The sequence below is a fragment of the Dictyostelium purpureum genome, assembly GCF_000190715.1.
Source record: "Dictyostelium purpureum unplaced genomic scaffold DICPUscaffold_588, whole genome shotgun sequence".
NCBI lineage: Eukaryota > Evosea > Eumycetozoa > Dictyosteliales > Dictyosteliaceae > Dictyostelium > Dictyostelium purpureum.
Window position 1 is genome coordinate 1 of NW_003519922.1, and position 13113 is coordinate 13113.

At 23.1% G+C, this 13113-nt stretch overlaps 6 protein-coding genes across 6 annotated transcripts; 2 read left to right on the forward strand and 4 right to left on the reverse strand.

The window, feature by feature from the left end:
* Positions 1-51: 51 nt before the first annotated feature.
* Positions 52-3180, forward strand: DICPUDRAFT_59136 (uncharacterized protein; the record flags this gene model as incomplete). The annotated part of the gene is made up of 1 exon (XM_003294542.1): positions 52-3180. One exon carries the CDS (start codon positions 52-54, stop codon positions 3178-3180), a length of 3129 nt encoding a protein of 1042 aa, XP_003294590.1.
* A 786-nt stretch (positions 3181-3966) lies between these two features.
* Positions 3967-4685, forward strand: DICPUDRAFT_43660 (uncharacterized protein; the record flags this gene model as incomplete). The annotated part of the gene is made up of 3 exons (XM_003294543.1): positions 3967-4185; positions 4264-4428; positions 4500-4685. The coding sequence occupies 3 exons, from the start codon at positions 3967-3969 to the stop codon at positions 4683-4685; spliced, it is 570 nt and encodes a 189-aa protein (XP_003294591.1).
* Positions 4686-4977: 292 nt separating this feature from the next.
* Positions 4978-5274, reverse strand: DICPUDRAFT_159619 (uncharacterized protein; the record flags this gene model as incomplete). Its single annotated transcript, XM_003294544.1, has 1 exon — positions 4978-5274. The coding sequence occupies one exon, from the start codon at positions 5272-5274 to the stop codon at positions 4978-4980; it is 297 nt and encodes a 98-aa protein (XP_003294592.1).
* Positions 5275-5859: 585 nt separating this feature from the next.
* DICPUDRAFT_100004 (uncharacterized protein) lies at positions 5860-9402 on the reverse strand (the record flags this gene model as incomplete). Its single annotated transcript, XM_003294545.1, has 1 exon — positions 5860-9402. The coding sequence occupies one exon, from the start codon at positions 9400-9402 to the stop codon at positions 5860-5862; it is 3543 nt and encodes a 1180-aa protein (XP_003294593.1).
* A 721-nt stretch (positions 9403-10123) lies between these two features.
* On the reverse strand, positions 10124-11772 carry DICPUDRAFT_159621 (uncharacterized protein; the record flags this gene model as incomplete). The annotated part of the gene is made up of 3 exons (XM_003294546.1): positions 10124-11101; positions 11192-11484; positions 11571-11772. 3 exons carry the CDS (start codon positions 11770-11772, stop codon positions 10124-10126), a joined length of 1473 nt encoding a protein of 490 aa, XP_003294594.1.
* Positions 11773-12444: 672 nt separating this feature from the next.
* On the reverse strand, positions 12445-13104 carry DICPUDRAFT_159622 (uncharacterized protein; the record flags this gene model as incomplete). The annotated part of the gene is made up of 1 exon (XM_003294547.1): positions 12445-13104. The coding sequence occupies one exon, from the start codon at positions 13102-13104 to the stop codon at positions 12445-12447; it is 660 nt and encodes a 219-aa protein (XP_003294595.1).
* Positions 13105-13113: the final 9 nt, after the last annotated feature.

The window sequence follows — 13113 nt, forward strand, 5'->3', positions numbered from 1 at the left end:
TTATAACTCCCAGTAATATGATCATATCTATGACCGATAAGATTAATAATAATGAAAAGATTAAGTGTAAAGAGACTAAAAAGTTGGTTAAAATGGAAAAAAAAACGTATTTTTAAAAGAAACAATGATAATAAACCCTATAAAAAGAATTTTAATTTTAAAACTTTAATAAATTCACTTATTCACAATAAAAATAAAAATAAAAATAAAGATATAAATAATAATCATAATCATAATCATAATAATAATAGTAATAATAATAATAATAATAATAATAATAATAATAATAATAATAATAATAATAATAATAATAATATAAATAGTAATACTAGTGATATTATCTCAAATAACGATAGTAACAATAGTATAGTAGATATAAATAGTAATAGTTTTATAGAAATTGAAACGGATAATAGCTATAATAGTAATAGTTATAGAGTATCTTTAAATTCAGATTATAATTTTATAGAAGATAATAATTTAAATAATAATAATAATAATAATATTAATTTAAATAATAATATTAATAATAATAATAGTAATACAAATATAGATAATAATAATAACACAAATATAAATAATAAAGAAATGTCATTATTACCAATTACAACAATACCTCCATTAACATTTTCAACAATTAATAATGATAATTTAAATAAATCAATATCATCATCTTCATCATTTAAATTTTCAATACCTAAATTAAATTTTCAAGTTGTTGATCAAGATGAAAGTTTACCAATACCACCACCAACAACACCACACCAAATAAGTTTAAATAGTAGTAATAATAGTTTAAGTAGTAACAATAGTGGTAGTATAGGTAGTACCAATAGTAATAATCTTAATCTAAATAGTAACAATAATCATAATCATAATCCTAATAATCACACTCATTATTCACACCATCACCATCATTCATACAATCCTCATAATACGCCATCAATTAGTAATAGTAGTAGCAATACCAATATTAAAGAAACATCATCATCATCCTCATTAAATATTTTGACACCAAGAAGTTTACAATATTATTTAAGTTTAAAAATATTTTCTTCAACACCAAGATCCAATAGTCCAAAGAATTCGCCAAGAGGTAATTGCTCGCCTATTCAAACACTGTCAAATAGAATTTTAGAGGATATATTTTATATGGTTTTTGACTCTATAATACCATCTTTTGTATATACAGATTTATGTTTAGTATCAAAACATTTTCAAAAGGTTATAGAGTCAATGAAGAGATTTATACTGATATTGGGTATTAGCGAAGCACAATCAAAATTCTGTATACAGTGGTACCGTAAGCACTATAAACAAATCAATAAAATCAAATTTGTAAATAACTTTTTCCAAAATGAAATACTATCATCACAGTTCCTTCAAGTGTTCCAGGGTATAGATGATGATCCATCTATTGACCTCTCTGATAATTTTGTCACCAAGCCGCTATTGGAGTGCCTCTCAAAGAAACTAAGCAAGAATGAATATATGCGACAATTAAATTTATCAAAAACAAAATATTTAACATTATCATCACCTGACGAGTTAAAGTCCTCTTTAGAACATGGCACAAATGGTATCAAAAATATATATATGAATCAATTTTTAATATCATTATCGCTCAACACCTCTATAGAGTCTTTGGATCTCTCTTCATCAGATTTTATCAGCTCAATGGAGATGATGGGAATGGATCCTATAAGTTTCTGGAATTTGGAAGATTTAAATCAACATTCAATCGTTTATTTAAATTTGGGCGGTCTCTCAATTAGGGAGGACATGGCTAAGCATTTGGCATTCATGTTAAAAACAAATAATACAATTACAACATTCATCTACAACAATAATAATCAAGGTCTTCATCATATATTTAAAAGTATTGCCAATGATAATAAAACGTTAACAAGTTTAAATTTTAGTGATTGCTTAGCATTCGAAACCAGCCAAAATATTGAATCAATTTCTCAAATGATCAAATTTAATAATAGGATCAAATATTTAGATGTTAGTAAAAATTCTTTCAATATAATACCCACAAGTTCAATAGTTTTTTTCGAAGCACTCTCTTTTAATACAAGTTTAAAAGTTTTAAATTTATCAAGTACATCACCAACAAATGCCGATAATATTTTATTCCCATATTTATTTAAATATTATCAAAAATTAAATAATAAGTTTTTAAAACAACAACCACAAGATATAATAATAACTAACAGCAATAATAATAATAATAATATAACATTTAATTATAATTTAAAATCAATTATAGTGTCAAATAATTATCCATTCCCAGACCCAACCTCTTATTCAAAATGCGACTTTTTATCATTTGGTAGTATTGGATCCTATATAACAGAATTGGATATTTCAAATTTACGTTTAGGGGATCAAAAGTTTTGTCCAATAATAGATTCACTTATAAAATACCAAAAAAATAATATTGTAAAACTAAATATTTCAATCAATAGACTTTATCATCGTTCTGCCGAAAAAATTGCACACTTCCTATCGAATAATAATACCATTGTAGATATAAATGTAGGTTTTAATTTCCTTAGAGAAGGTGTTATCAAAATCTGTGACTCTCTTCATTCAAATACAAGTCTTCAAACATTGAATCTTTATGCTACCCAAATCAAAACCAAAGAGGCCAAAAGTGTTGCTAAACTTCTCTCCTTCAACAAGAGTATCACCGAATTGGATGTAGGCCTAAATATAGAAATATCACCCATCTTAAATAGTTTAGAGAACAATCAAAATATTAAATCACTTCATATATGTTACACTTCTTTAAAATCTTCTTTTGTTAGATTGATTCAAAGAAACCACACTCTCACCCATTTAGACGTCTCAAATTCTTCTTTTCCAAATTGGAGAATTAATCAAATTGTAAACTCTATTATAAAAAACAAATCAATTTTAAAATTAAATTTTTCAATTATAAATGATAATATTGGTCAACAACAACAACCTCAACAACAAAATGAACAACCAAATAATCATCAAGGAGTTGCTCACCATGTTCATCACCATAATAATAATAATAATAATAACAACAACAACAACAATAATAATAATAATAATAATAACCATAACAATAGAAATAGTATAATATTTTCAAAATCCTCAAAAATTAAAATGAGAGTTTATCCAGCCAAACTTTATTATTTTAAATAATTTAAATAATAAAGATATATAATATAAATAATAAATAGTTTTTTTTATATATATATATTTATTATTTTTAAATAAAACATAAATAAATTGTTTTTTTTTTTTTTTTAAATTGAATATAAAAAAAACAAATATAAAATTTTTTTAGATCAAAACAAAATTACCTTTTTTTTCTTTTTTCTTTTTTTCTTTTTTTTTTTTTTTTTATAAAAATAATAATAATAAATAAATTACAAAATTTTTTTTTTCGTTTATTTAACACATTCATTTAAAATTATTTAAATAATAAAATGGTGGATTGTGTGGATCTGTGTTGAAAAAACGATCTGATTTTGGCACTACACCTAAATTTTTTTAAAAAAATCACAAAAAAAAAAAAAAAAAATTTAAAAATTAAAAAAAAACAATAAAAAAAAAATAATTGTTTTATCAAAATTAAAAAAAAAATAATTGTTATTTTTTTATTATTTTTTATACATATATTATTAATTATTAAGTGTTTGAATATTTATTCCTTTTTTTTCTAATATATAAAAATAGTAACAACACGTGTGGGTGTGTCTGTTTTTCTTTTTGTATTTTTTTATTATTTTTTATGTGTGATAAAACAAAAAAATTATAAAAATATTTCTTGTTTATTTTCTCTATTTATAAATATTTCTTTTTTACTTTATTTTTTATTATTTTTTTTCTTTAATTTGTTTTTATTAATAAATATAAATATTTATACTAATATAATACTATAATACTAAATAGTAATAAAAAAAATAAGATATATATAAAAATAAAATGGGTCAGGGCACATCAAAATCAGAAATTAAAAAACTAATGGAAAAAACTACCTATTCCAAAGATCAAATAAACCAAATTTATACAGATTATTCTTGCTATATACACAATGATAAAGGTTTAACATTTGACGAGTTTAAACAATTCTTTTCAATTCGTTTTAAAGAGTATGATGAGGAGTCATTACTTACAATGTTTAATTTATTTGATTCAGATAAAGTAGGTAAAAAAGAAAAGAAAGAAGCTTCATTTAAACCAATATTCATTTAGTTATTAATTTATTATTATTATGTTTAGAATGGTAACATTAATTTTAAAGAGTTTGCATGTGCAATTTTCATAATTACAAGATCACCAGTCGAAGAAAAGCTATCATTTTTATTTGATATGTTTGATAGATGCCCCAAAAATGGGGTATTGGATAATAGCGAAATTATAAGTATAATACAATTGGCAATTAAAGTAAGTATAGAGATAGTTTATTAAATAATAAATGGGTATTAAATTAATAAATAAATTTATCTATTTTAAAGACAGGTTCTTCATTAGGTTTTGGTATGAAAGAATCAGGATTGTTTGTAGAAAATCTTTTAAAAAGTATGGAAAGAGAATCTAATGGAGGGATATCAAAGCAAGAATTCATTTCAAAGGCCTCAAGTGATGATAAATTCGTTAGAATGTTATGTTTATATGACCCATTTGGCGATTTATTATATTAATAGCTATAATAATAACTAAATAACTTATAACAGTAATAGATATAATAATAAAATATAATTTGTAAATAATATTTTTTTTTTTTATAAATTTATAAAGAAATAATTTATTTCTACAATGGTATAGTTTTATGGTTTTATTTATGCATAAACCCGATTGTGCGGATATAAAGACTGAATAATATTCTACAGTTATTACCCAAAGGCTTTGTCTCTTTTTAACACATAGATAGACTTTTGAGGTGGAGTAGCAATACCTCTAAATTTGATATTAATGGACCAGTTAACTAGGTATCTACTTTAGACGATTCTTTTTTAAAGCTGGAATTAGGTATTCTTGATTTAAACTTTCATTGAATGTAACACAGTTTTTTTTACATAGGCCACCGTTAACCCTATTAATCGGTTTTAATGCAGGTTTTAAAACATATGGTGATGGGGAGGTAGATTCTTTTTCTTCTTTAAGTTGTATTTGTTGTGGTTCTTCTTCTTGTTGTCGCTGTTGTTGTTTTTTTTCTTTCTGTTTTCCTTTTTGGTGATTTTTTGAATGTTTATAATTTTTATTCATTTGGATTTCTGTGGTGGTAATCATTATTTTTTTGATCGTGGTTGAATTCTTGTGATATAAAAAAAACATTATAGCTATACAAAAACATAATATTAAATTAATTATAGGGTGAATATCTATTATAGATTCCATTTTAATTGGTTTTTGCAAAGTTACAAATAAAAAAAAATAAAAAAAAAAAATAAAAAAAATAAAAAAAATTTATTTTATTTTAAAATTTGTTTTAAAATTTTTAAATTAATATTTGGGGAAAAAAAAAAAAAAAAAAAAAAATTATTTCCTTATTTTTAAAGATAAGAAGTTCTTATCTTGCAAGGAGATTAGAAATAAAAACTTCCACTTAATAATCAATACATTAAATATAACAAAATAAAGATGGTTATTAAATATTAGAGGATGGAAATCACCTGATGATTAACCTAAAAATAAAAAAAGGTTTTTTTCTAATATTACAATTTTAAACGAGAAATATAGGTATAGACTTTTATAAAAAATTATTTTGTGATTTTTAAAATATAAATTAAATAAAAAAACATAGAAAATAGTTTTAAAAAAAAATAATAAAAGAAATATTTAAAGTTTTTTTATGTTAAAATTTATTTATTCAATTTAATTAAGCCAGTTAATATATTTATATTTTCTATGTTCTGATAGTTTTTGTTTTAAATGGGATAGTAGTTGATTATATTCATTGTTGGTGTTATCGATGTCATCATTGATAAGATTATTTTGATAGAGTTGTTTTAGGAAGACAATATTATCTCTTTTTATAGCATCATCAATTATTGTTTTTGATGGTTTTAATAGAGTATTATTTGGATAGGTGTTGAGGAGGAATTGATATAGTTTGAATGGTATTTGGTATGGTTCGATGTTAAATGAGAATTTAAATTTGCTTTTATCGTCAAATATTAAATGGTGAAGAGCAAATACTGTATCTGGATGAAAATCCTTTTCATTAATAATAATTTCGTTTTTTATTAAAGATTGGCCAATATTGGTGTTATTTTCGACATTATATATTAATAAATCGCAGATTCCTAAAGTTGAAAGAACGCAATATTCGCTGTATTCATTTAATACTGTGGAGATTAAGGTGTGGTCACCAGTTTGAATAATGTTTGAGATGATAATAAAACGATATCTTTTTATGATATTATCATCTGAATTGTTGTATATGAGTTCCAATTCCTCTAAATATTTTAAAAATAAATCATATCTTTGAAAGAAGAACAAGGTTTTTATAGTTTGAATATAAGTGTCAGTGATTGTTTTGAAAGGAGGTGATTCTTTGAAGGTTGTGAGTATCTTGTTTAAAATATTTTGATGAAGTTTTTCGATAATATCAATACATGATGCACCATTGTCACAACAAAGACAACTATTATTACCAAATATATATTCGAATGAAAATACTTCTGGATCTATATAATCATTTAAATTAAAAATTATATTTCCCTCTGTATTACGAGCTTTACCGTAAAAAATAGTACCATCCCAGTTATAACTCAAACAGTCTCTAACATTGCGAAAGATTGGTAAACCAAGTAAATATTTGATGAGTGTTAATGATTTATTTGCAAGATAGTAAATTGAAAATAATGTTGATTGTTGAACTGTAGTTACACCAGATTTGTTTATGAATTGATAAGTTGATTTGATCTTTTCAAGTGGTACTTCACCTTTACTTTGAATTAATATTTTGAATAATATGTTGATAACAATTTTAAGAGCTTCACCTTGATAAATATGGACTTTGGGTGTTGAAGTAAAAATATAATTTTCATAATCGATATTTGATATTGATTGCAGTTGGGTTTGATTTTGCATTTTGTTTTGTAGTTGTTTAGATTTATTAATTATTAAATGAATGATTGATATTACATCATCAATATTAATATTATCATATATTTGTGTTTGAAAATCAACTTTACCATCAAGGTTACTATATAAAGACAAAGGAATAGGAGGATTTCTATTCGATTTGAGGTTTTCAACATTTATAAAGCTACTGATATAATTTGGTAATTTGTTTTCAACATCTGCATTGTAATGATATTTGTTGATTAATAGTTTGATGATGTGTACTGATAATAGTTTGATTGATATTGCGAATACGGTGGTTAAGACTTCACAACTATTAAATAGACAGGTTAAACGGTTATCTTTTTCAGTGTGTTCATAATCACCTTCTGGCATTAGATCTAAACAATAATAAACACCTTGAGGACAATTGATTTTGATAAAATATTCCATGGTTTCAGTGAGTTGTGTAATATCTTGATATGATAGTGGTCGATTTGGTTTCTTGTATGAATAGAATAGTAGTGATAAACTATTGTCTTCTGTAAGTCCAAAGATTGATTTTAATTCTTTTAAATTAAATGTTTCCATGGCATTTTTGAGAGGTAGTTCCAAAAGAGTATCGTCTATGAGGTTAGCTTCTATGATATTCTTTAGTTGTATTTGGAAAACATTTGTATTAGCTAATGTAAAGATTTTTTTATTTGAATATTTTAATATTTCTACGTTTTTGAATTTGAAGGTGTTTTCATTTATTTTAGGTAGAGGATATCCACTAATGAATTTATAGTCCTGAATTGTTTGTTTATACACCTCCAACATTTGAGAAATTAAATCGACTGTATGTTGATCTTTGACTACAAGTAATGTTGTTGTTGTTCCCGGTGATTTTTTATTTTCCCTATCATAAATAGAGTCTGTAAATATATCATTTGGAAATGTTGTTTTTGTTCTTCTAACTATTTCTTTCCATATTAAATAAATTTCATATTTACGCGGTTGTATTGATTCAATTAGTTGGCAGAACTTTTTATCAATTTTGTAGGAATAAATATAAAACTTATCCCCTATTATTTTTTCCCAAATGTCGGATTTGATAAATTTTAGATGTTTTTCATTTTCGAAATAAAATTTGATTATTTCTATTTCTATTTTATATGTTGATGGCGAACGATTATGATCATTGATTTTTTTCCAATTATTTGTATTATTTTGTAAAATTAGTTTTAAATCCTCTAATTGGTATGATATGTTTCTATCGAAAAAAAAATTGAATGGAGATTGTTTTAAAAAGTAATATTCTCCTTCATTATAAGATGGAAATAGAATTTCTAAATATTTTCTAATATACTCTGATAGTTTTATTATTCTATTGATATCTTTATTATTATTAATTATATTATCTATTTCGTTTTTGTCATTTTGGTTAACATAATCATGTAAACAATATAGTTTCATATCTAATAATTGATTTTGATTCTCTATTGATATTGTGTTGAATACTATATCTATAATATCGATTTTATTATTATTATGTATATTATAATATTCTTTATTGCTTAAAACTAGTTGTAATACTCTATCACGTTGGAATACATCTTTACAGAATTCATATATATCTTTAATTATTTCATTTTTATATTCATTTGGGGATGTAAAAGTTGTTTGTATCATATTTTTATCATTATCATGATTAATGCTTTTGTTATTTGTTGTTGAATTTAAAATGTTATTATTAATTTCGAGTGTTTTGTTTTGATTATTATAATTGTTGTAGTTGTTGCTATTGTTATTTTTATTTATATTATAAAATGAATCTAATAGTAATTTAATTTTTGAATTTGTTGAATATTGAAAGAAACTACATAACATTGATGGAAGTACTAGAAGAGGGATTGTTTCATTAAGTGTATTTTGAATAAAATCTTCATCAAACACATCTAGGTATCTGGGGATATAGTCCATCAAGTGGCATATATTTCCAACGGATGTTGATTGTAATAGTAATTTGAATATTTCTTGTGCTAAATCTTTGTCATTACTGATCATTAATGACATAGATTTTGTTAATTCCCATGGATCATCTACCTGGATATATTCACCAGCTTCTAACTTGCATTTTAATAAATGATATAGTTTTTTGTTTAATAGGAATTTTAATGATGTTATATTTCTAAAAATGATTCTATTATCATGATTGTTTATACTCTTATATTTAATTAAATCAACTGAATGTATGAAATGAAATATTTTATTAAATAAATATTTATTATGAAAAACTTGATAAAATAATTCTGAGGTTTTTTGATCATGGTTGCCATTATTGTTATTATTATTACTACTATTCATATTTTGTGGTATTAAAAAAAAATAAAAAAATAAAAATTTTATAAAAAATAATAATAATTTTTTTATAATTTTAATTTTTTAATTTAACCCCAAACTCCAAGAAAAAATTTTTTTTAAAAAAAAAGCAATATTTATTATGATAATAAATAAAAAATGTGATTTTTAATTAAAATAAATAAATACCCATTACTGCACATATAACAAGGACCTCTTTCTTTTTTATTTTCATCAATTGTAAAATTAACTATCAAAGTTAACTTTATTATTCATATTTGTGCATGACAATAAAATTTTAAAATAAATTTTTTTTTTTTTTTTTGGTTCCTGAGTAGAACCTAAACATTTTAAGGGTTAAATTTTTGATTTGATTATTTTTAGATATTCCCAAATCCAATTTTTTGAAATTTTAATAAAACGTCTTCAAAATGAAATTAAAATATGAATAATTTTTATTTTACATAATATATTACTACTAAAATTAAAATTATTTATTAAATGATATTGTTCATTGGTGTGATGTTATGTGGTGTGTTTTAAAAAAAAATAAAAAAAATAAAAATCAAAATGGAAAATAAATATTTTTTTTTAAATAAATAAATTGTTTCTGTTTATTGTTTATTCTTGTTTATGAAATCATTGCTACTATTATATTATTATTATTATTACTATTATTCTATGTATAAATTTTTTTTTTTTTTTTTGTTTTTATTTTTTGTATTATTTATAAAATTCTTACATGATTTAATGGAATTAAACCTTTTTTACCATTTAACTCGGCATTACACCAATCACCATTTTCTTTAAATAATGTGATAATGTCGCCTCTTCTAAAGGATAATTCGGTTGAATCTTGACCTTCAAAATCGTAGAGTGCCTCTGCACGTCTTGATGGTGCCACTGGAGTTGGTAATGGACGACCACCTGGAACCATAGTTGATGCTCTTGGTTTATTATTATTAAATGGTGATGTGGTTGTATTTGCTGGTGCTCCTGCTGTTGGTAGTGGACGACCACTGTTTGGTGATGGAGTTTTAACTAAATTTGGTGAAGTGGTTTTTTGAAGTGATGGATAGGTTTGTGGTTGTTGATAGGTATTGTGTTGTTCAGGTGGTGAATAGTATGGTACTTCGTTGTGTTGTTGTGGTGGTGATTGATGGGTATTTGGATAAAGAGATGGTTGTGGTGGTTGGTGTGAAACCGGTGGTGAAGTGTGTGGTTTTGATAAATTTACACCACTACTGCCGCCACCTTGGTTATAAGTATTTCCACCATATGATGGTGGTGATTCATATGAACTTGTTGGTGGTTGATAAGGTTGTGGTTGTGATGGTGTTGGTGTAGCAATGGTTGATGCTCTTGATCTTTGTGGAGTTGAACCGCCACTACCGCCACTAAACTCTTTTGGACTAGTGAATACAGATGAAGCTCTAACATTTGTACTCATTGCACTAACCTCAACGGGTGTAATAACATTTGGATGGGTAACAGCATCATATTCATTGATGTGTTCGACTGATGGTAAAGCCTTTTGATATTCAGCAGCTGATCTTGCAAAATATTCATTATTTTTATTTATAAAACATGCAAATGCTGGATCGAATGCAGCTTTTCTGTCATCAAATAATGCATACATATCTTTCATAATTTCATCACTTAATTCTTGATATGCTTCTTTTGTTCTTTGATGTTTATTTTCAGTCTAAAATGATAATGTAAAAGATTATATAATTAATGAGATGTTATTATTTAAAAAATATTGATAAAAATAATTTATGTGTTAATATTTTACCTTTTGTAAACTTGAAGCATCTTTACCCTTGTTTGCTTTAATATTATAATCTCTATAATATCTATCCATATCTAATCTTCTGACATCTAACTCCTCTAAACGAGATCTAATATCCCTAAATTGTGATAAATAAACTCTGAGTGGATCGTGGTAATAGTTTTCTAAAATCTCTTCAATTCTTATTCTTTCCTGTTCGAGTGCCATTTGTGTTTCTTGATAGGTTTTAATTGCTGGGTCTTGATCATTTAATGCTAATAAATCATGTGCAATTTCATTTTGTACAATATTAATTTCTATTATAAAAATAAAATAAATGTTTATGTTAATAATTTTAATCCTTTTTTTTTCTTTTTATTATATATTTAATATAAAAACAAACCTTTTAATGTTGCTTCATATTTATCAACATTTTTATTTAATCTTTTCATAAGTTTAAAAAGAGTAAATAATTTATCTTTTTCTGCTATAATTTTACTATCGACAGTTGTTTCTGCGGCACCAAATGATGCTAAAACCTTATGCTTGGTTCTAGCAAAACCGGTTTTGATTGAACTCCATGATGTTTTTTCTTTATTTGACATTTTTAAAAAATATAATTAAATATTTTTTTTATATTTGTGTGTGTTATTATGAATAAAATTATAAAATGTGATGGATTCGTTTAATTTATTATTATATATATTTCAATTTGTGTGGATGTGTGTTTGTGTTAATAAAATAAAATAAAATAAAAAATTTATTATTTTTACAATATTATAATATTTTTAAAGATTATTATTATATAAACTATCTATTGAAAATTTGAAAAAAATTTTGGTCTTTGTGAATAAATGAAATTAAAAAAAAATTAAAAAAAAATTAAAAAAAAAATTAAAAAAATAAAATAATAAATTAAAAAAAAAAAAATTAAAAAAAAAAAAATAAAAAAAAAAAAAATAATAAATTAAATATTTTTTTTTTTAAAAGAAAAGCACACATCGTTTGTCGATAGTGGGTTGTCTGAAAAACAGAATTGCAACCTTATAAGTTTTAAAGCAAATAAAATTTTATTTATTTATTTTTATTTTAAAACGAATAATTTATTTTTGAATTTTTCATTTAAATATTTAAATTTAAAACAAAAAAAAAAAAAATGAAATGAAATAAAAAAAATAGAAATTTTTTTTTTTTTGTTTAAAAGAAAAGTTTTATTTTTATTTTTAAAACCAAAGAAAAAATAAAATTGAAAATGAAGATAAAATGATATTATTATTTTATTTTAATAAACCCATTCCCGACAAAAAATCTTTAAGATTATCCTCTTTCTTATTTGCTAAATTTTTACTTCCTGCTTGTGCCACTTTTATTTTACTGTTTTTATTATTATTATTATTATTATTATTTTTATTATTATTTTTATTATTACTATTTATATTTTTATTATTTATATTATTATTATTATTATTATTATTATTGTTTATATTTATATTATTTATATTATTTATATTTATATTTTTATTATTATCATTTTGTTTAGATTCTTCTTTATTTATATTTTTATTATTGGTGTCATTTTTAAATTCTTTTAAAATTAATTTTCTTTGTTTCCTTTTTGATATGGTTTCACCTTTTAATGGATTTAGTTTATTACATTTTAAACATACTCTAGTTATTGAATTGTTTAATTTGTTTGAATTTTTTGATAAGGATTGTTGTTGTTGTTGTTGTTGTGGTGATGGTTTTAATCTAAATTCTAACGAGTTAATTTCTTTTGTATTGGTTGAAATTAAACTTCTACTTTTATTTGATAGTTGATCAGTTTTAGTAATTCTAACTCTACAATTTATACCTGGTATTAAAAATGTTCCACAATTACTACAGTTTCTCGATTCGATCATTGTTGGTACACCTCTTAGTTGTTTAATATTTGCCATTTCTCTAAA